This window comes from Spermophilus citellus (assembly GCF_964194105.1).
Source record: "Spermophilus citellus genome assembly, chromosome: 2".
NCBI classification, from domain to species: Eukaryota; Metazoa; Chordata; class Mammalia; order Rodentia; family Sciuridae; genus Spermophilus; species Spermophilus citellus.
In genome coordinates, this window is record NC_138183.1 from 124,243,829 (window position 1) to 124,268,942 (window position 25,114).

At 34.8% G+C, this 25,114-nt stretch overlaps 1 protein-coding gene across 2 annotated transcripts in view; it reads right to left on the reverse strand.

The window, feature by feature from the left end:
• The window catches only part of LOC308637587 (beta-galactosidase-1-like protein 2), a 67,793-nt gene that overhangs the window by 27,608 nt on the left and 15,071 nt on the right, over positions 1 to 25,114 (reverse strand). For both annotated transcript variants that reach the window (XM_081274110.1, XM_081274111.1), the window contains exons 2-7: positions 24,850 to 24,942; positions 24,509 to 24,706; positions 14,092 to 14,160; positions 10,467 to 10,562; positions 8,560 to 8,668; positions 8,246 to 8,338 (exon numbers count right to left, since the gene is read on the reverse strand). In XM_081274110.1, the coding sequence (XP_081130236.1) occupies positions 8,246 to 8,338; positions 8,560 to 8,668; positions 10,467 to 10,562; positions 14,092 to 14,160; positions 24,509 to 24,706; positions 24,850 to 24,942 (658 nt within the window). The remainder of the gene's footprint in view (positions 1 to 8,245; positions 8,339 to 8,559; positions 8,669 to 10,466; positions 10,563 to 14,091; positions 14,161 to 24,508; positions 24,707 to 24,849; positions 24,943 to 25,114) is intronic.

Consider the following 25,114-nt stretch of genomic DNA (forward strand, 5'->3'; position numbering starts at 1 on the left):
CCCAAGTTATAAGAAAGAAGAAGTAACAGTAAGATAGAAGAAATAATAGTACTATAATATAATCACATAATTGTAAGACATAGGATTTAAGGTTGTTAGCAATAAGATATAGACAATATAAGGTGATAAGTGTATGCCCTGAGGTTAAATATAGTTACAGACAGTTTCAGACAAATATAGGTTAAGTTACAGATAGGTATAGGCTAGTAGAACAATAGTTAAATATAAGAAATAAGTTATAGACAAGTATAAGTAAGTACAGCCATAGTGACTCCATCTTTAGGTCCCTGTGTGAAACTCTTATATAAGCTGGGTTTTTGAAATTATTAAAAAATTGTTTTTCTGTGCTTCATACACCTGCAAATGTACTCAAACCCAGGATGTACCACCACAACTGTGCTTGAACCCAGGATGTGGTTGTCTGGTTTTACTCTACTAAACGCTTTTTTAGCCCTTGTATCCTGCTTGCTTGCAACTCACAGATTCCATAGGATGTGGTTTTTTCCTTAAATATTAGAACCACAGACAATCTGGTGCTTCTATCAGAAGGCCACTTGGACTCTGAAAGAAGCATCCCTGGCCAGGAAAAGATAAGTAAAATAAAATTCTTTGATTTGTCTCAATTCAGACTTAGTATGTTTCCTAAGCAGCTGCCCCATAAAAATCCTGCAGGAAAAAAGACCAAAAGTTTACTGTCATGAAACTATAGCAAACTATCCTTTATCTCACCTAGTTCAGGGAGCTAGATTATTTGCCTTTCTCAATCGGGGACATCAACTGGAGCACTATCAGGCTTGTCTCTCATGCAAATTGAGCAAAAAAATATGAGACCATGGTCCTGTGAGTATGAGGGTCCAAAAGACAAAGGAAACATTTAAGACACATTTTAAGGGAACAAACAGCTGGCAAATGCCCTCTCCTAACTCCAGTAATTAGCAAGAAGTTAGTATCCTCCATTCTGAGTGAAGCCCAGTTTGCCCTCAAAAAGTTTTTCAACTGATGGTAAGCCAGCACACACAATCCAGAATTTATCACAGAAGACAAGTAGCGTATCTAAGGGTGTCATGATTTCACAGTTACAAGTCACACCTGTAAGGGCAGATAAAATTTTTTATGGCTGCCCATAAACAAGGAAGATACCAGAGGATGCCCTGGGCACAGCTGAAACAAAGATCGCAGAGGATGCCTTGTTATCCTTTTTTTTGTCCGTATAGATGTGAAATACTCCCTCAAAGTATTTTAAGCCACATGGGTCAGAACATACAGCTCAGTAGGCTTCAACCTTTTCCACAGCCACTCATGGAAGAGAAGTAAAAAAAATACCAGGTGATACTTGTTTTGAAAAATTTAGGTCAATTTGATTTTCAGACATTGAAAAATAAAATGCCTGACATTTTTCAGCACCCAAGCCTGGCCTAGTTACCAATTAGGGGATGGGAAAAACAGCCGTTGGAGAGAAACATAAACTGTAATACCATATTACAGGTGGATTTATTTTACAAAAAGGGGGAAATGTCAAAAGTGCCCTATGTATAAGGTTTTTTTTTGCCTTTCATGCTCAAAATGACTGCTTTCCCTGTTCCTTAGCTGCCTGCCTAATATCTCTCTGGAATGTAAGCTGCATGAGCAAGTGCCCAAACTGATGTGAGACAAAAAAACAAAACAAAACAAAATAAAACAAAAGTGTCAATTTCAAATCCAAGCTGTTATGGGACAGAAAAGACTGTTTTCTCTTTTGTTATGCTCTGGGATTCTGCCCTTTTCCAAGTCCTTCTTTAAATGCTAGAGAAAGAAAGAAATAGGAAGGGAATCTGAAAAGTCCAGCTGCACCAGGCCCCAGACCTCTTGAGGATGCCTAAGAAATCCACATTCTGCTTCAGGAACAACTTAGCAGGCATTGCCCAAAATCATAGGAATTCAACTTCAGGATGCTGACAAAACAGGCCCGGGAATGTCAAAAAATGCCCTAATTGCCACATGGTTTTCTCTTCTCTCTAGAAAGATTTTTTTTTTTCTTGAAAATCTCTTCCTTAGGACTTCATGGGCTCCCACTTTAAGTATCTGAGCTGACTCTAATCTGATCCAAAAGTGCACTCTGATTCAATAAAGATGTTCTATTTGCTCTTTACTAGAGCAATTATGGCTATGCCATTTTCTCAAAGACTCTGTCTATTGCTGAGCTCAAGGCTTTTCTTATGAATTCACCTTCAGTTCTGCACCAATTAGTTTTGTTTGGTTTAACCTGAGTTTCTAGCTTCTATTTTTTCCTGTTGTTTTTATTCAGAGGCCAGTTATCCAAGGATTAACTTTCAAATACAATAGAAAAGGAAAGAGAATGTCTCCTGTGAAGAGCTCAAAGGAGGGAGAATAAACAGTGGTTATGTTGGGAGTGGATCTGTCCCTGTGGAGGACAAGTGGCCACCTGAACCTTTGATTTCAGCATCCCCATGGATAACAGATTCTATTTCTAACATCTCCCAAATGTAAGGCTATTCCCATGTCCAAGTCATACTTTAAAAATTTCTGATAAGCTATATTTTAATTTCTTAAGAGTTAAATCTTACAGTCTGTGTAAGAAACATCTGTAGGTATTTTATCTTCTATCTGTGGGGGATCTAATACCTGGTTCAAAGCTATACAATCTTTGTTTCCTGTCTATTTTATGAATATGTGCACAGCTGTGTTTATATGTTGTGTTGACATATGTGCTTGTGTCTATATATCATGTGCATGGTACAAAAATTGGCATGTAGATAAATGAACACTCATAAATATAAATAAATAGAACTAAATTCCTTTTATTTTACATGACTTAAACTGGTTAAATAGATAATACTAAAGACTGTTTTAAATTCCTGACACATAGAGTGTTGGTTTCTATAAACTGTTTAAGGTGCAATGTTCATTGCTTCCAGGGTTTTTCTTCAATAGGAAAAAGATGATTAAAACGTTAAGTAGACTTGTCTGATATTTTGGTTTTCAAGGGTAACCCAAAGTTAACAACTAAAATGGGTAAATTAGACTTAACACAATGGGTTTAATCTTTATAAATGTGTTTGGTAGAAGAGACATCTGATTAATTTGCAAGGTTAAAATACTAAACATCAACTGCTAAATATAAATCCAAGTATTCTTGGCTTCTTAAAATCTGTTCAGACAACATATATATGTGTCTATTAAATACATTTTTATAAATTGTTGGGTCTTCACTAAAAAACAAGGTGACTAAGAGAATTATACTTACATGTGTTGTTCTACATGCAAGGAACAAAAAGAAACCAAGTTGTGTTTTGATGAAAAAACTATAAGAAAAGCATAAAGTATTTCATCTTATTGTCTAAATTCAGAAATTTCATAGATTGTTTCAGAATGTATACTTTAAAAGGTCAGCAACTAGGAAAGTTATAAGAACATTATAAATATGAAAATATATCTTAAGAAAAAATAATAGGTAAAAATAAATGTTTCTGAAAGAGAAAGTATCTTGTAGAGTAGAATAATATTTTGTCCTAGTTATAATATTTCTGTCTTAAAATCCTTTTGAAATAAATGACAAAACTAAGGATAAAAGAAGTTATAGAGTATCTAATTAAGTTACAAATGGTTTGTGAAAAGTAAATCTCAAAAAATTTGTGGGCAATTAATTTGGCTATAATCACAGTCAAAGTTATTTAAGCATTTTTCCCCTATGGTCAACTTCTAATATTTTGATAGAGAATAAAATCTAGTTCTTCACATTTAAAAACAACAACAACATTCCTTAAATCATTGATCTGCTCTCATTATAACAGAGTCTACTTCATGCTCTGAGTGTAGTCCTTGCTGCTCTGATACATTTTAAAACTGACACATTTTTTTCTTTTCTCCATCTTCCCCTCCCTAACATTGGGGGAAGGGAGATTACATTTCTTTTCATTCTGGGCTGAGTTGTCTATCCCTGGGCTCACATACCAGAGGAAAGAAATAATTCAGTATTGCCAAAAAAATCTAAAAAAAAAAAAATAGCTCTCAAAGCTGCAAATAAATTATGACCCTAAAGAGGGGAGCAACTGAAATGTAGCCATTAAATCACCTTTTTATAAAGAACCATTGTTCCCCAGGTAAATAGTCATCTATATTTCTCCTTTGCTAACAAAGAAACAAAACTTCTTTTTTCCTTTTTTTCAAAACCTTATCTTCATTACTGGATAGATAACAGGGAGAAAGCAAAGGCCAATTTTTTATAACATTATGTATCAAGATAACTTCCTGTGTCTATTGGGTTTACAAATCAAGTTCTTGCTAATTTTACTTTATAACTATTACCTCTTAGTGTTTTACAGAAGTACTACTTCTATCAGAATATCCTGAGTTGAGATAATAAAGCATTACCTCCAGGACGAGAGAATATAATGCTTACTTCCAGTACTGATATTAACCATAATTAAACAAAAGGAGTAACTATAAAACTGATACCCTAGTTAAACAAAAGGAATAACTGTAAAATTATAAACATTAAAATTACAACCTATTACTCCAATTTCAAGAATGGCAAAAGTGGACTACTAGATGTTTAAAATCCAAATTTAGAGACAAAAGTCTCTGAGTAAAAGGGCCAAGGAAAAAGTAGCCAATATTTTGACCTTTGCCCTCTAAGATCATCCAGAACTCAGGGAACAACAGGACTTCTTTAAAGTCCCTGCAACTCCAGTGAGTCACCTGACCTCTTGATCAGGGGATTGTGAAGACCCTAGAGAACAGAAAGCCAACCAATGCACATTCTGCAAAGAGGAAAGTCACTGGAAAGGTAAATGTCCCTGAAGTTTCAAGGGAAGCCACATGTAGTTAGCAAGACTGCCATCCTGGCAGATAGCATGACTGGTAGAAGAAAGCTAAAGGAGCCAAGAGGCTTCTCACAAGTTCCTAACAGTGATCCATGACAAAATCTCAGATGATTTGTAATAGCAGATAGGAAAAAGGTCAATTTTTTGACCAACTTTGTCTTAAACACCTGGCAGGAAATTAACCAACGCATAGTCATACATGGACATTAACAAAAAAGATAATGGATTTTTTAATGTAACTTGAGATATACACTTGTGTCAGTCCTCTCCAAAACAAGTAAAACTAGTAGGTTATAAAGAAAGGATTCTTGTACAAGAGCACCTGACAACTATCACAAAAGATGCTACTAGAGTCACAGACTTGTATTCAGTCAATTTGAGACCTAAGAATTTTCCTGAACTCCTACATAGGTAAACTCTGTTTTTCACTGGAATGATTATCTAACCTTGATATTTATCCCTCAGATTGGTCTAAATGATATAATGTGGCACATGAAAGCTCTAACTTTACCAAGAGAGTTGTAATTGACACAGGGACTCTTCTACCAACACAGAGGTAACAACAATGAGAAAGCTATTTTACAGAAATCTATTTTACAGAAATGGCATTCCACAGCTCAAGGGGACATCTGTGCCACTATAAAAACTAAATGTTGTGTACATGTCTCCAGCAATGTTTCTGCTAATGTTTCTAAAGCCTTGAATGGTCTAACGGTCACAAATCAAAAGTATATAAGACCACATCTTAAACTCTAATAAGTACTGTCTTCATAGTCTTCAGAGGCTGCTTATAACACTGATTGTTTCTATGTTAATTGTTTACAGATAATAATACTTTACTGTTCTTCTTGCATGAACCCTGACCTATGTATACCTATTCCAATCACCCACCAACCACCATATCAAGGACTTCTGTACTGCCCCGATGTGTAAGGTACCCACAGAGTCCATTAAAATCCAGATGGTCATGGAAACAAAAACTGCCATTGAGGTACTACCTGACTTCTGTAGGGGCCCCTTAGACCTCTATAGAGGGATCCTAATTGCTATCAATACTCCTAAAGTTGTCATTGCCCTTCTTCCTCAAAAGCAGTTAGGATCACCTCATCAGAATGGGGAATGAGGTGGGATAGAGTTAAAACAGACAGATAGGAAACTTGGGCCCCTCCAAGATCAAGTTTCTGTGTAGCAGGGATAAGAGGCTACAGACATAAAAAGTTAAGCCTCATCAAGGTCAGGCCAATTCCTGTGTAACCAGAAAAACTAACTGATAGTGAGACATCTCTTGCCTAGTGCCCACATACCCTCCCCCAAAAAGGCATGGTAAACTGATTGGATGAAAGGTTGAAAAGCTCTTGGTCTCTGAGTGCCATACTTAGGATTAGGTCAGGGCTAGCTGTAGATTTATACAAACCCCAAGACAACAGACACCCATTGGTAACCCTGCTTTTGGGACCCCTCCTCCTTTGGGAGTTCTGCCTTCTTTCTTTTACTTTCATAAATCTTATTACTTTGCTCTCGCCCTGTGTCCATGAATTTCATTCTTCAAATCCATAAGACAAAGAACCCACCTAACTTTACTCAGTGCTATACCATGACCATCAAGATACACTAAATATTTGTAGAATTTTTTCCTTTCATCCCATGCCTGTAGTTTAAAAAAAAATACACAGAAATAAATATTATTAAAGCTTTGCTGATTTACTACAAACAATGATTAAAGAAAAGAATTAAATAAAAATTTTAGAAACAAAAGTAAACTATCTGAAGTCAAAACTTAATAGAATGAGTTTGACATTAACTTAGACAAAGCCAAAGACAAAATTAATGAATTAGAAGATGGCTTAGAGAAAAATCTAAACAGAATGATAAATATGTGATACATGATGAAAACATCTAACATTTATGTATTTGAAATACACAATACACAACCTGAGAAGAAAAGCAGCATATACATTTGAGAATTTTCCAAAACTGATAAAGACTTCAATCCACAAATCGAAGAGTAGAAAATATGCAAACTGGATAAACTAGTAAGAAAATTACACCTAGGCAATCTTAGTACTTTGTTGTGAGGAGAAAAGGATTAGGAACAGCCACAATAAAAAAACAAACAAAACAACAAAAACTTTACCCTCAAAGGAAAAAATAATAGCCATATTGGATGCTAGAAAAACCTACAAGGAAAATAACTACCAATCTAGGACTTTACATACAGCAAAAAAAATCTTCAAAAATAATGTTAACCCAGGCATGATAGCTCATGCCTCTAATCCCAGTGATTCATGCGGCTGAGGCAGGAGGATTGCAAGTTCGAGACCAACCTCAGCAACTTAGTGAGGCCCTAAGCAACTTAGACCCTTTCTCAAGATTTTAAAAAAGGGGTTGGGGCTGGGAATAGCCCAGTGGTAAAATGCCAGTGGGTTCTATCTCAGCACCAAAAAAGAAAAAACAAAATAATAATGGCAAACTAGATATATTTCAAACAAACAAAGGTAAAGGAGTTTGTTATGAGCACACCTGCAACAAAGAAAATACTAAAAGCAGAAAAAATTATGAGATGAAAACTCATACTTACAGAGATAGAGGGGAAGAAACAAAAAATATCTGAGTAAATCTAAGTAATCATTAACTCTATATAATAAAAGTAATAACAATATCTGTGGGTAAAAAGTATACATAGCATTAAAACAAATGATAACAATAATACTTAAGATAAAATGGAGTAAAATATAATAAAACTGTTCTAAGTTGATTTTTCCCTGGAATTGGGAAACATATTAACTTAGATGGTAATAATTCAAGAGTAGAAACTTAACACTGTAGGGAAAATATGAAAAGTACAGTGAAAAAATACAGAGAAAGCTAGCAGAGGAGAAAACAGAATAATAAAAAATAATCAATCCAAAAGAACAAACGAAGAAAAAGAAAGGGACCTCAAAAAAGGTAAGACAAACAGAAAAATAATAAGATGGTAGATTTAAATAAAATACATCAGCAATTATATTGAATGTAAACAAATCAAATGACCTCATTTACAAGGCAAGAATTTTCATAATAAATTAACAAAAACAAATTCCAATTATATATTACTTATAAGACATGTACCTTAAACAAATGGATACAGAAAAGTTGAAAGTATGCATTATGTAAACATCAACTAAAAGAGAGCTGAAATACCCACAGAAAATATATCTTAACATCACTTTTCGCTTTACATTAGCATTGTGTGTTCAGTCCTTACTCTAGAATGTAAATGCATGGAAAAATGAAACTGAATCTTCACTTTCATATCCCATGGTTCCTGCAAACCTACAAATACTCAGGATATGTTGGCTCTACAAACTTGTTATTCAGTGTTCTCATTTTGTTCGTGAGAAGAGAAGTATGTAAATACAGAGAAAACTTAAAGAAGCACTTACCTTTTTGACATATGGCATATACTTTTTATCCAGATAATATGAACCATATTCATTCTCAACTTGCATAGCAATGATGGGGCCTCCCCGGTTATACTAAAGGTCAAGAAGATGAGAATTTGAGAGTGATTCTAATAGTAGAAAAAGGACTATATTTTCTGAGTTTACAGAGCACATGCATAGAAATAACTATGTAACTATCCTATTAGCAAATAATATTCTTCCTGCTTCAGAGTGCATAGAAAGTGGTAAGCCCTCAAGAAATCAACACAGGTGATTACATTCCACAGTTGCATAAATGGGTGATTGGGTTTTACCTGCAATGGCAACAGCCTGGAAATCAGATGATCAAAATATAAATTCACTGCTTCAATGAAGCCCTTGTAAGTTGTCCGCAGCTTCATTTTTGGATCCTTGAGTAACCAGCTAAGATCAAAAAAGGGAAACTCAGACTTGGAATGGGAGACAAAAATAAGAAATGTTCAAGTGTAGAAGGTTGAAAACACAGACAGCCTACATTTGCAAATACACAATTGTACTTGTGAAGGTTTAATCCAGCTTCAAGAAAGAGCAATTGGTACAGCTACAAACAGCTGATAAAGGTTATCCATAGTCTTTCCTCAAAATGCAAGGGTGAAGTATGTAACAATGATCTAGAGCAGAGCTCACCAAACTACAGCCCAAAGGCCAAATCAGAATGTTTCTGTAAATAAAGTTTTATTGGCAGAAAGTCACAGCCAATAATTTATATATTGCCACAGGAACTTTTGTGCTACATCAGCAGAATTGAATGGTTGCAATAGAGACTGCATATGGCCCATAAAGTCTAAAATATTTACAATCTGGAAGAGTTTGCCAAATTCTAGTCTAGAATTGTAAGGGTCCGGCGAAACGTCGGAGGAAGAGACCACACAAGAGACTGGCTTCATGCAATTGGCAGAAGGGGATTTATTGATTCAGCATGCTGAGGCTCAAGGCTCACTCAGGAAGGGAGAGCAGCCCAGAGCCCAGAGCAGTGGTCAAGCAGAGCTTAAGTACACTTTTTGGGGAGGGCTGGGGCTTTGCATACATCAGAACAAATCATCACGAGGCACGGAAAAATTGAACAACAACTCTGAGACATGATTAGTACATTCATTGGCGGGAACAGGCTGGGCAGGGGTGATTGGTCACTTCTAAGCGGGGTACACATTCAAACTGATTGGTTTTAGGGCCTAAAGGACTACGTGACAAACTACATAGAGTCCCAGGTTATTAGACAACCAGGGAGTCAATGAGAATATTTACTGGGCAGTTCGGGTATTGTCCTAACAGAGGATTTTAACAATACCTGGTCCTTCACTTTTTAACTCAGGCCCTGCAGCTTGGAAACTTTACAATGCCCGGTCTTTTATACTTTAACTCAGGTTTTGCGGCTTAGAATCAGCTTAGAAATTTTACCTTTACAGAATGAGATTTTTTATAAAGCTATTTTGAAGCTGGTAGCAGGGGAACCTCTTTACTGGAAATTACCAGACTATAAAAAGGCATGAAGTACTGACACATGCTACAAGGTGAATAAACCTTGAAAACATTATGTGAAGTGAAAAAAAGACGCAAAGGCCGCATATTGTCTAATTCCAATTACATGAAATATCCAGAATGGGCAAATCTGTAGAGTCAAAGGGTCGAATATTGGTTGCCATTGTAACAGAAGAAGAGGAGAAAAAATGGGGAGGGATTGAGGTACAGGGTTTTCCTTTGGAGGGATGAAACATTCTGGAACTAGATAATGGTAGTAATGTTCAACATTTTGAATGTAGTTGATATCAAGGAAATGAATCCTTTTAAGTGGTTAAAATGGAAGATTTCTTATTATGTATATTTTACTACAATAAAAAAAGACCTGAAACAAAACAATAACAATAAAACTCCTCTTTAAAAAGGGATATTGGCCTTGATATTTGTATTGCTACCACAAACCCTAGAACTCATGAAGATATTGCTTAAGGGTAGCCATTAGTTTATTTTAAGAATAAATATGAACTCTACCCATCTGCATTGTAGAGATAGAGGTTTATTTTAAAATACTATATAGTCCCAAATACTTTTTGGTTCATTCACTGTGGACAAAATAGTGCAGATAAAAAAAAAGTACATAGAAAACAAAGCAAAAAACTTTGCTCTAAGTTCCATTTGAATGTGCTTATGGGGCATGTGCAGTCACCCTTTGATCACAACTTACCTGGGCAAGCCTCCAAGATCTAAGTCACTACCAATGTAGGGTCCTGGACACAGAATGACCCAGAGTCCCACCTCTGAAGCTGTGGTTATAAAAGCCCTAGGAAACAAAGCAATAACAATAACTTCACATTGAATGCTGAGATCAGTAAACCTGTTGTTTCTTTCTCTTTGCATTCTTCTGAGGTTGGAATGAATGAAACTCCCAGCCTGGCCCACAAAAGTCCTTACAGAAGACATTCTGGAGGAGATCGACACTCAGAAATAGGCTCTATCAAGGCACTGGAGAGAAGAGTATTAAAGTGAAAGCCCAGAAATCCTAAACAACTCCAGTATTCCCAAGCAAATCCACTAACTGCCTTGCACTTTGAATGGCACCACCATCCAGGAAACGACTTAGGGCAGAAACTTACATATTATGTTTTCACCTCATTCTTCCTCACCTCCTACTGTGTTAGGAACAAAATCATGTTTATCCTTCCTCTATATCCTACTGCTATCAGATTGGCTCATTTTGCACCTGGGTTATTAGAATGATTGACTGATTTACTTTCTTGGTTCTTATTATCATCCAGACATTCTCCAATTACTATCAATACAGTGTCACCATGAACAATAGGACTAATATTTATGTTGTATTGGCATCAGGTACTACAGCTCAATTTAAGTTTTATACTATTTTGGATAATGGTATAAGATAGGTATCAGTGTGTTCTATATTTTTACAGTTAAGAAAATACAGACTTTAGGGCTGGGGATGTGGCTCAAGTGGTAGCGCGCTTGCCTAGCATGCGTGCGGCCCGGGTTTGATCCTCAGCACCACATACAAAGATGTTGTGTCCGCCGAAAACTAAAAAATAAATATTAAAATTCTCTCTCTCTCTCTCTCTCTCTCTTAAAAAAAAAGAAAAGAAAATACAGACTTTAATGGTTAAAGGTACAATTTTGGTAAATGGGAAAACAAAAATTAAAATTCAGGCAGAGAATCACCAGAAATGAAATTTTAATTACTCTGTTATGTTGCCACTTTAAAATATTGCCAGGGTTTGGGGACATAGTTAAATAGTACTACATTTGCACAGCATGCATGAAACTCCAAGTTCCATCCCCAGCAAAACACACACACACACACACACACACACATACACACACAACTTCTAGAATGATCTTTCTAAATGTAAACATAAGTTTCCCAGATCAAAATTCCTCAAGTGACTCCCCAGTGCTCTTAGAATGGGTCCCAAAATCTGTAGCATGGTATATAAGGCCAAGATCTGAATATTGCTAAATCTCCAGCTTTACTTTTTGACAGAATCTCCACTTAAAAGTAGTAGAAGAGCATTACTTGCAGATCCCAGGAAATAAGACGTGGTGCGCCTCAAATAGTATATTAATCTCCACGATATATAAAGAACTCAAAAAACTTAATGGCAAAAACCCCCCACAAATAACCCAATTAATAAAATGGACAAAGGAACTGAACACACACTTCACAGAAGAAGAAATTCAATTGATCAACAAATATATGAAAAAAATGTTCCAACATCTCTAGCAATTAGAGAAATGCAAATCAAAACTACACTGAGATTCCATCTCTCTCCAGTCAGAAAAGCAGTCATTAAGAATACAAGCATCAGTAAATGTTAGCAGGATGTGGGGAAAAGGTACACTCAAACATTCCTGGTGGGTCTTCAAATTGGTGCAACCACTATGGAGATTTCTAAGAAAACTTGGAATGAAACCACCATTTGACCCAGTCATCACTCTCCTAGGATTATACCCAAAGGACTTAAAACAGCATACTACAGTGACTTAGCCACATCACTGTTTACAGTAGCACAATTCACAATAGCTGAACTATGGGACAAACCTAGGTGCCCTTCAACAGATGAATGGATAAAGAAATTGTGGTATACATACACAATGGAATAGTACTTAGCTTTAAAGAAAAATGAAATTATGGCATTTTCCAGTAAATGGATGGAACTGGCAAATATCATGCTAAGTGAAATATGCCAATCCCAAAGAACCAAAGGCCAAATGTTTTCTTTGATATGCAGATGCTAATACACAATATGGGTAGGGGTAGAATAGTGGTATTTTGGAATAGACAGAGGGGAGTGATGGGAGGGGAGGGAGAATGGGGGTAGAAATGAATTGGACATTTTCATATATGATTACATGACCTACATCATGTATAACCAGACAAATATGAATTTATACTCCATTTATGTATGGTGTGTCAAAATGCATTCTACTGTTATGTATAACTAATTACAACAAATAAAAAAATAAATAAGATGTATGGCAGAAAGTTAACCAGAAAATCTATTCCTTTTTCTTCCCTGACATACAGCTCAACTACACTTCTAAGCCATCAAGCACTAGATGGGGCCATGTGATTGATTTCCAGCCCATAAGGTGTGAACAGAAGCAATCTCTTGCAACTTCTGAAGGAGATTCTTTGTGTTGTTTATTCAACTTGCTAGCTGGAGGCAGAAAGTGGTTTGGAAGTTATGTATGAAAGATTATAACAGCATAAGATAGAAAAGACTCTGAAACTCTCAAATTATTAACTCGAACTGAGATATATATGTACATCAGAAATATCTACTTCAAATTCTACTTGAATAAAAATAATTATTTATTGTCAATGGAATATAAAGCTTACCTTTTTTAGCATCTGACATCACCTTAGGTGATATACACTCCACCTGAAATACCATCCAGCCCCTTCTAGTTAACTCTTGTTCAAATTTGAAACTTTCCTCAGCTGTATGTTCACATTATCTTTCCTGATTTGTTTCCATAGTTTGGTCTGTATATCCTTGGTATGTTGTATTTGCCTGTTTTTGGCAGAGAATCTTTATTCTTTTTTGTTTGTTTGTTTTTAGTATTCTTGCACTTTATTTTTTAAATTTATTTCTTTCATACATGACAATAGTGAAATGCATTACATTCATAATTATCCATTCATAGCACAATTTTTCATAACCCTGTATATAAAGTATGTTCACTCCAAATTATGCCATTATACATGAGCTCTCTTATTGATTGATTGATTTATTTTTTTGCATTACAATTCTTAATACAGCTTTATACCACGGGCTGGGGATATAGCTCAGTTGGTAGAGTGCTTGCCTTGCATGCACAAGGACCTGGGTTCAATCCCCAGCACCAAAAAAAAAAAAAAAAAAAGGAGAATCTTTATTCTTGAAAGCACAGTGCTGTCTATCCATTTCCAGCACCAAAGATAATGTCAAATTGTTGTAGATACACATATTTTTGAATAAACAGTTACTCTACTTCTGTCATATCTTAGAAGTCCTATAAACTATAGCCTAGAAATCTCCTATTATTAAGTGCCAGAGCAGGTTCTATATGATAGATTAACACTGTAGAATACTGGATGAACAATTTCTAAACCACACTGTGACACTAAGATCTATGGTTCCCTGGGGCAGACTCCCTGCTTAAGAGGTTTTCCATCCAGGAAACAAAAATTATCAGAGCTTTCTGATAGTTTTAAAAGTAGAAAATCAGGTGTCCCCTTTTATTACATCTGATTCCCAAAACAAAACCCCTGTCTCTAAGCCACAGAATTGGGCAATTAAAACATAAACACATACATCACGTCCAGGTTTCCAGTGAAATGAAATTCGCCTATTTGGGGCTCGTGAAGGTTCCAGGGAACATGCCTGAAATAGGGGGGAAAAAAAAAGAGAAATGTTTACTTGACCTGATTCCATACTGATTCCTCCAGTTTAAATTCCTCCAGTGCTTAAGTTATCTCTACCATAAAAGAAGTTGAAGGTTTCAGTAAACAAATTTCTATGTGTGTACTATGTATTATCTGTAAGACTTTCTTCCTCTAATTCCCAGCAATGATCCAAGCAGCCATGATTCTGGATTTCAGATAATAAAAGAGTGTATATAATGTTTTCTGGATACACCCACAAATTTCTTTTTTTAAATGTTCACAAAAATACCTAAAATATTTAAATCTGCATCTACAATGGGATAAAAGAAAACAATCAGGGGCTGGGGTGGTTGCTCAGGGGTAGAGCACCTGCCTCACAGATGTGAGGCCCTGGGTTCGATCCTCAGCCCCACATAAAAATAAATAAAGATTAAAAACAAAAACAAAAATCATGAGATACCATTTAAAAAAAGAAAACAATCATAAAACAGAAGCTAGAAAATTATGAAAAATATATGACTGCATTATCCTTTATTCTTTTACTCTTTCTTTTTTTCATTTCCTCCTCCCTCCTTCCCTCCTTCCCTCCCTCCTTCTTTCCTTCCTTCCTTCCTTCCTTCCTCCCTCCCTCCCTCCCTCCCTCCCTCCCTTCCTTCCTTCCTTCCTTCCTTCCTTCCTTCCTTCCTTTTTTCAGTGCTGAGGACTGAATTCAAGGTCTCACACATGCCGGGAAAGCACTTTAAGCAAGAATAAGCTAGACTCCTAGTCTCTTCATTATACAATATTACTTAAATAAAATTGAAATTATTTAAATGATAAGATTCAGCAAAAAACATGCAATTCATAATGCCCAGCATCAATTTTAAAAGTTACTAGCCATACAAAGGAATAGGAAAATATGACCCATAAATCGGGAGGAAAACTATGTAGATAGTATAGAAAGTGTATTTATAGGTAGATATACTGTGCATGTGTGTGTGTCTGTGTGTATGAAATGGACATACTCAGCATATAATTAAGGAAGTAAAAATATAACTTTTGGGATAAACAGTAGAGTAGATATGGCAGAATAAAAGGTAAGTTAACTTTAAAATATAACAAACTGAAAGTAGAGAAAAAAGAAGGCTGAAAAAATAACTAGGGCATAACTGACATGTGGGATCTTATCAAGAAGTCTAACATACATGTAACTAACTGGATTTGTGGGGAAAAGAGCAAAGCAAAAAATAGTTAAAGAAATAGGAACAAAAAATTTTAAATTGGATATTACAGATTCAATGTTTTAATATACCACAAGTAGAATTTTTAAAAATGAATTCTATTACAGCACAACATAATCAAATAACTGTAAATCAACAAATAAGAGAAAATCTTAAAAGCAAGTAGAGGGAAAAAAATGGCATATAACTTTGTTACCTAATCATGTATATACAAAGTTTAACTTTGTTACCTAATCATGTATACACAAAGTTATATACTAGCATTGCTTATAATAACAAAAACTGGAAATGACATTTGGGGACAATATAAAATTTATTGAGTATATTTTGGTTTAGATATAGGAACTTGAGGAGCTAAGATTATGAGCATGTAATCCAATAACCTTGAATGAATCTCTGTTCTGCCACTTCAAAGCTTATCTAATCTCTCTGAACATCAGTTTTCTCACTTATAAATGGGAATGAAATGCATGTAAGTCTTATTATACTGCCCAACATATAATTATTTATAGCTAAGATGATTGGGATAATGAATAATGATAAAAATAGCAACAAAAATGATGACTAATTCGAAATATATTTAGCAAGAATTAAAATGATGGCGTGTATTTATATATGCAAATGTGTAAAGATGTGAATGTATTGTTATGTGAAAAGTATAAGATACTATATAGAATAGAAGCTTATTTTTGTCAAGCATAAAATAAGTATGTACTATTTTTATAGCAGAAAAAATATTCATTATTTTAAAAGTTTTAACCTATCATGTAAGTTAAAAATATTTAATCTCATTCTCTTTGTCACTATTAAAATATTAAAGTATGAATGCATAAAATATTAAATAATATTTGTATTTAAATGTTAAATATAAAAATATTTAATGAATATATAGCCAAGAGGAATTCATAGCCTCAAAAGAGTATTAATAAATGAAAGAAAATAAAATGCTGTGAGCAGTCATCTCAACATGTTAGAAAAAAGATAACATGAGAATGCAATAGGAATTTTTTTTGTGTGTTTTTGGTGGTACTGGGGACTTAACCAGGGACCTCTCATGTGCTAGGCAAGCACACACTACCATTGAGGTATATCCCTAGCCCTGGAATTTTAAAAATTAAAGCAAAAACATTTTAGAAGAGTTGAGTTTGTTTGTTTATTTTTTAGATGGCATCTTGCTATGTTGCTCAGGCTTACCTCAAAACTCCTGGATTTAGGTGATCCTCCCATCTCAACCTCCCAAATCCCAAGTAAGTGGGACAATAGACATGTGCAACCACATCCAGCATAGAATTTATTTTTAAAGAATATGCTTTTTAAAAACGATTATGGTTTCTCATAGTGCCTCATGCCAGAGAAAACTGTGGCTCTGAACCACTGCCTGTAGGCTGCTGGCACTGAAGCGGGTTACACAGTGGGAAAAAGAAACAAACAAACAAACAAACAATTATGATACACAAAATTACAGAGAAATTAATCAAAAGGAAACAAAGCCATAGAAAGAATTTAAAAAAGGAATGTAACTAATAGAAAAACTTTAAAGAATACTTAAGTATGAATAATGAGGTCAAATATTGAAAAAATATGTAAATTCTCAAAATTATTTTAAAGAAATTAGCAATTAAAAATGTAGAGTTAAGGCGCTGGAATTGTGGCTCAGTGGTAGAGTGCTCGCCTAGGATGGGTGGGACCGGGTTCGATTCTCAGCACCACATAAAAATAAAGGCATTGTGTTGTGTCCATCTACAAAAAAAAAAAAAAAAAAGGATTCATTTAAAAAAAATAGAGAATTAAGCATTCTGTGCAGAGATCTGTATTTCAGAGTAGACAATAATTCTGATAGCTTAAGGAAATAATTATTAGAGAAGAATCCAGATCATTAATAGAAAAAGAATGACAAAATAACAAATCACTTTGAAACCCTCCCTAAGGAAACAACTGATTTGAAAACAGGTAAACAAGAATGAATTAAAGGTGGATGGAAAGATTTACAAAGATTAGACTATTGTCATCTGAACCCATTGATAAATTTAAACATCACTAGGAATAGACATAATTTGTAAACCGTGAGGTTATATAAACGTATATATGCATATATATGTATTTTTTGGCAAAACATGTTGACTGTAAATATAATCAAGCCTCTGTAGCTAACTTCTATTTAAGAAGATCCAGGGATCAGAATAACAAATTAAATAAACAATACCAAAATGAAACAGATATAGTATGAGATACCCCACAGGAAAAAAAGTCCTAGTTTATGAACAAGTCAATGCCAGCAGGGGAGGAAAATAAAGAGGGGCATTGGTTAAGATTAAAAGAAAAATAAGAGGCATAATCAAATATGATGTGTGAAGCTTATTTAAAAAAAGAAAAATGTTTGAAGTAATAGTGGTCAAGAATTTTTCAAAATTAATGTAGACATCAAGCATAGAGAACATCAAAAAATATGAAAAATCTAATCAGTACTGGGGGTATAGCCTCATGGTAGAGAACATTTCTAGCTGAAATAAGACCCTGAGTTTGATCACCAGTACTCCCCTCAAAAATCTGTATCTAGGCACAACAAATATAAACTTTAGGAAAATCAAACAAAGGAGAGAAGCCAGAGGAAAATGTATCTTACTTAAGAGACATCATAATTACATCAGACTTTTCTTCATGAACAAGCAAGCAAGAAAAAACAGACTGAATAATATTTAAAGATTTGAAAGAAAAATAATCCTATCAAATGAAAAGCCTGTATCCAATAAAATATCCTTTAAAAGTTAAGAAGAGGGGGCTGGGGTTGTGGCTCAGTGGTAGAGTGCTCGCCTAGCATGCACGAGGCACTGAGTTCAATCCTTAGCACCACGTAAATGTAAAATAAAGATATTGTGTTCACCTAAAACTTAAGAATAAATATTTTTTTTAAAAAAGTTAAGAAGAAATAAAGACTTTCTAGGGTAAAAATCAAAACAAGAAAAAAAAATGAAACAAAAAAATGGAGAAAATTGGTAGATAGTAAACCTGCCTTGCAAAAACTGTTCTTTAAAAAAGCTCATCAGCCTTATATACTCATACACTGCTGGTGGGACTGCAAATTGGTGCAGCCAATATAGAAAGCAGTATGGAGATTTCTTGGAAAATTGGGAATGGAACCACCATTTGACCCAGCTATCCCTCTCCTCAGTCTATACCAATAGGACTTAAAAATAGCATACTACAGGGACGCAGCCACATCAATGTTTACAGCAGCACAATTCACAATAGCTAAACTGTGGAGTCAAACTAGATGTCCTTCAGTGGATGAATGGATTAAAAACTGTGGCATATATATACAATGGAATTTTACTTTTCAGCATTAAAAAAGAACAAAATCATGGCATTTGCAGGTAAATAGATGGAGTTAGAGAAGAACTCAAAAAAACTTAACACACACACACACCCAATAACCCAATCAATAAACAGACGAAGGTACTGAACAGACCCTTCTCAAAAATAGAAATAGTCAAAAATATATGAAAAAAATGTTCAACATCTCTAGCAATTGCAAATTAAAGCTACACTGATATCTTATCTAACTCCAGTCAGAATGGCAAATATCACAAATACAAGTAACAATAAATGTTGGGGGAATCATAGTTATTCAGTAGATTAAACAAAGGGAAATGCAGGGAAGGGAGAGGAGTACAAAAAAGGAAAGACAGTGGAATGAATAGACATAATTTTCCTATGTACATATATGAATACACCATAGTGAATCTCACCATCATATAGATTCATAATAATAGGATCCTAATTAGAATAAGATATATTCCATGCTTGTATAATTATATCAAAATGAATTCTACTATCATGGATAACTAAAAAGACCAAATAAAACAAAAAAAGAATATAAGTAACAATAAATGTTAGTGAGAATGTGGGGGAAAAGGTATACATTGTTGATGGGATGGCAAATTACTACAATCACGATGAAAGCAGTATGGAGATTCCTCAAAAAATGGAACCCTCATTTGACCCAGCTATCTCACTTCTCAGTATATATCCAAAGAATTTAAAATCAGCATACTACAGTGATGCAGCTACATCAATGTTCACAGCAGCACGATTCATAATAGCTAAGCTATGGAACCAACTCAGCTACCCTCAGCAGATGAATAAATAAAGAAAATGTGGTCTATATACACAGTGGGGTATTACTCAGGAATTAAGAAGAATGACTTTATAACATTTGCCAGTAAAGGGATGGATCTGGAGACCATCATGCTAAGTGAAATAAGCCAATTCAAAAAAAAAAAGGTCAAATGTTTTCTCTGATATGTGGAAGCTAACCCATAATAAGTGGTGGCGGGGTAGAAGTTCAGTATATTAGACAAAAGGGAATAAAAGGAAGAGAGGGGGACAGGAAAAGGGAAGATAGTGGAATGAATTCGAAATAATTTTCCTATGTACATATATGAATTACATCACAGTGTATCTCACCATCATGTATATCCACAAAAATGGAGTCCTAAAAAGAATATGATATGTTCCATGCTTCTATAATTATATCAAAATGGATTGTACTATCATGTATAGCAAAAATAATCAATAAAAAACTATAAGAAACAAATGCTAAAAGTTCTTCTGAAAATGACAACACAATCAAGTCTCCAAAAAGCCTTACTCCTTAATGTATATATGCCTACAGAGCATAAAAATACATAAGGCATTTAGAATTGCAAACCGAAATTGGAATATCCAATATTATATTTGGATATTTAAATATCTTCCATCAGTATTAGACATATCCAGCTGACAGAAAATCAATGAAGATATTATTTAATTAAATGATATCAATTAAATGGACTGAATTACATATGTAGAATATTTTATCCATCAACAGCACAAAATACATTCTTCTCAAGCTTACCTGGAACATTCACAAGACACATCACATTCTTGGTCACAAAAAATACCTTGAAAAATATAAAAGAATAGATGGACAAAATATACTCTTAAAGGTGTAGGAAGATTAAACAAGAAATCAGTAACAGAAAAACTAGAGCATCCCCAAATATTTGGAGATTAAACAGCATATTTCTAAATAACACATGGTCAAAGAAGTAGTGTCAAGAGAAATTAAAAACTATTTTGAAGTAAATGAAATAAAAATATAATCTATCTAAAATAGTAATATATAAAAAAGCAGTGCATAAGAGGGAAATGCACTGACTACGCATATTAGAAAAGAATATGACCTGAAATCAATGATTTACACTTAGAAGCTTTCTTATAAGTGTAAATACCATGTATAACAAAAAGAATCAATTAAAAAACTATAAGAAACAAATGCTAAAAGTTCTTCAGAAAATAGCAAAAAAAAAAAAAAAATGGAGCTTTCCTACTAAGATCAGGATCAAGGCAAGGATTTTTCCTCCCACCACCGCCTCTTGTCATTGAACTGAAAGTTCTGGAAACTATAATATGAAAAGTTGCAGAATATAAGGCTAATTAATATGACTTAGAAAGTCAATTGCTTTCCCACATATTAGAAATTATCAAATGGACACTATATGACTTCAAGACTCACTGCAAAGCTATAGTAAAAGAAAGACAAATAGATTAATGCAGCAAAGATAATCTTTTCCACACTGGCATGGTGGTACAAGCCTGAAATCTCAGTACCTATGGAGGTTGAGGCAGAAGGATCGCAAGTAGGAAATCAGTGTTGGCAACTCAGCGAGAACCTGTCTCAAAATAAAAAAATAAAAAGAACTGGGTTTTCTTATCAGTTTATATGAGCTTAGTGTAAATTAAAGAAATTTGTTGCTTCATTAAAAACAAAACAAAAGAACTGAGTATGCAGTACAGCGATAAAGCACTCTGGGTTCAATCCCCAGTACCAGCATCCAAAAAAAAAAAAGGATAGTCTTTTCAACAACTGAGCATCTAATATACAAGATAAAAGAATACAAACCGAGACCGTACATTCTTCACAAAAATTAACTTAAAATAGAACATAGATCTAAAGTAAAATACAAAATTCTACAAAATAACAGGAGAAAATCAAGATGACCTTGGATCTGGCAATGATTTTTTAGTATAAAAAGTCAATACCAATATAATCTTTGGTATTTACCCAAATGAGTTGAAGATTTACATCTACACAAAAACTGGCATGCAGCATTATCCATAAAACTTAGAAGCAACCAAGATGTACTTCAAGGAGAGAATGGATAAATAAACTAGTAAACTCAAACAATGGAAATTAATTAAGACTAAAAAGAAATAAGGTATCAAACCATAAAAGGACATGGAGGAACTTCAAATGCATATTTCTAATTTTAAAAAAGCCATTCTGAAAAGACTACATAATATATGATTACAACCACATGATATCAGAAACAGCAAAGCTATAGGGACATTAAAAAAAAAAAAGACCAGTGGTTGCCAAGGGTTCACAGGGAGGGAAGGCTCAATGGGTAGGACACACAGGATTTTTAGGACAGCAAACTGTTCTGTGTGATATTATAATGCTGGGTATACATCTTTATGCATTTGTCAAAACCCATAGAAGGTACAACGTCAAGAAAGAATCCTAAGGGGCTGGGATTGTGGCTTGGTGGCAGAGCGCTTGCCTAGCATGTATGAAGCACTGGGTTCGATTCTCAGAACCACGTATAAATAAATAAAATAAAGGTTATTTAACAACTTAAAAAATATTTAAAAAATGAAAGAATCCTAATAAAAATTATAGGTGGTAAAGATGTATCAATATAGGTTCATAGACTGTAACAAATGTACTATACAAAAGCAAACAAATAATGAGGGAGAAATGATGTGTAAAAGGAATTATGTCAATCTGGAAGGGAAGTGTTTTAAAACATCATCTGTTAATACTTTCCAAATTAAACTCCAGATATTTTCCTTCTAAACCTGTATTTTTAAAATAGCTAAGCCACTGAAAAAGAATACACAAATAAAACTGGTTGTCAAAATAGTTTGCAATGCAATTTCAAAGCTTAGAAGGACAGAAATAAAAAAAATTATTTTCTTTTTTTAAATTTTATTTGTATATAACAGCAGAATGTGTTACAATTCTTATTACATATATAGAGCGCAACTTTTCATATCTCTGGTGGTATACAAAGTATATTCACACCAATTCATGTCTTCATACATGTACTTTGGATAATAGTGATCATCACATTAAACCATTATTAATTACCCCATGCCCCCTCCCTTCCTCTCCACCCCTCTGCCCTATCTAGAGTTCGTCTATTCCTCCTATGCTCCTTCTCCCTATCCTACTATGAATCAGCCTCCTTATATCAAAGAAAACATTCAGCATTTGTCTTTTGGGGATTAGCTAACTTTACTTAGCGTTATTTTCTCTAACTCCATCCATTTACCTGCAAATGCCATGATTTTATTCTCTTTTATTGCTGAGTAATATTCCATTATGTATATATGCCACTTTTTTTTATCCATTCATCTATTGAAGGGCATCTAGGTTAGTTCCACAATTTAGCTATTGTAAATTGTGCTGCTGTAAACATTGATGAGGCTGTGTCACTGTATTATGCTATTTTTAAGTCCTTTGGATATAGACTGAGGAGAAGGATAGCTGGGTCAAATGGTTCCATAGTCAATTTTCTAAGAAATCTCCATATTGCTTTCCATCTTGGCTGCACCAATTTGTAATCCCACCAGCAGTGTATGAGTAAACCTTTTTCCCCACATCCTGGCCAACACTTGATACTGGCACCAAAACAGGCTAGTAGACCAATGGTACAGACTGGAGGACAAAGAGACTAACCCACAAAATTACAATTATCTTATATTAGACAAAGGTGCCAAGAACATGCATTGGAGAAAAGATAGCCTCTTCAACAAATGGTGCTGAGAAAACTGGAAATCCATATGCAACAAACTGAAATTAAACCCCTATCTCTCACCATGCACAAAACTCAACTCAAAATAAATCAAGGACTTAGGAATACAACCAGAGACCCTGCATCTATAGAAGAAAAAGTAGGCCCTAATCTCCATCATGTGGTATCAGGCCCCAACTTCCTTAATACGACTCCTATGGCACAAGAATAAAATCAAGAATCAATAAATGGGATGGACTCAAACTAAAAAGTTTCTTCTTAGCATAAGAAACAATCTGTGAGGTGAATAGAGAACCTACATATTGGGAGCAAATCATTACCCCTCACACATCAGATAGAGCACTAATCACTAGGGTATATAAAGAACTCAAAAAGCTAGACATCAAAAAAAAAAACAAAAAACAATCAATAAATGGGCCAAGGACCTGAATAGAAACTTCTCAGAAGATGATGTACAATCAATCAACAAACACATGAAAAAAATGTTCATCATCACTAGCAATTAGAGAAGTGCAAATCAAAACCACTCTAAGGGGCTAGGGATGTGGCTCAAGCGGCAGCGCGCTCTCCTGGCATGCGTGCGGCCCGGGTTCGATCCTCATCAGCACCACATACCAACAAAGATGTTGTGTCTGCCGAGAACTAAAAAATAAACAAATAAATAAATTCTCTCTCTCTCTCTCTCTCTCTCTCTCTCTCTCTCTCTCTCTCTCTCTCTCCCCCCCCCTTTCCTCTCTCTTTAAAAAAAAAAAAAAAAACACTCTAAGATTTCATTTCACTCCAATCAGAATGGTAGCTATTATGCATACAAACAACAAAAATTATTTTCTTTAATTGATTACTTGCTAAGCCTTATTTTCAATGAATCCCATCTTCAAAGACAAGACTTTGTGGAACAGTATCATACCCTGGGATTTAAAACTACAGGCCATGAGTCCAATGACAAGTGAAGTTATCTGAGGAGGCATGAGACCCATGCCTGAGACCCAGACATGATATTTTTTAATAGTTAGGACAACATGGGCTACTGCCATTTGTACTTGCCACTGCCTCTGAAAGTTGGAATTCTGGGTCCAGGCCATAGTAACCCTGTTTAGACAGAAGCCTATCAGAAGAATTAGAGGATGCTCTATTTACAAGAAATTTTCAGGATATCAAGAGGAGACTTGGATATTCTAACAACAAAGAAAGTACTAAAAAGGTCAATCTTTACAAATTCAGATGACAAGTTCTTAAATTAAAATAAATACTCAAAAAAAGTACTCACGTGATGAGGGTGTTGAAGCCACCTGCCTTCATCTTCAGCAAACGGTCTCTCCAATACTCCTTGGGCACCCGAAAATAGTGAATAGTGCCTGCTATGATCAGGAACGGAAAGCCTCCTAGTGTGAAGTTTGAGCCCTCAACTTTTAGACCTGACTTGCGGTTTTTCAGGTAGGAGGGGATCAGGTGACTTTGATTAATCCTATGAGGACAGAGAAGGTACATGAAATCCTGGAGATGTTACCATTTACATAGGCTGGGCAAATCAAGACCTTTTTTTCAGGGGCCTTAAGCATTCCTCCAATGGTAAGCAAAACCTCCCCAGTCCTCCTTTCTCAAACATACCTGGGTGACAGGCCTTGGCTGAGATGAGTTATCACTGAAAAGGCTGAAGTGAGGAACAGGATACATTCAAATCTCACCAGGAAGGGCCACATGCTAAACAGATAAGATAGAATGTGGTCAAAGAGATATGGTGGGTTGGAGGAAGGAAGGAAGTTGCTTTGTAAAGAACATTGAATAGGGTGTAGAAGAAATTCCTCTAGAAAGAGGGTCCCAGTTCTTTTCTCTAACCTAAATTTTTCACTCTGCTACTGTGTATAATAATATT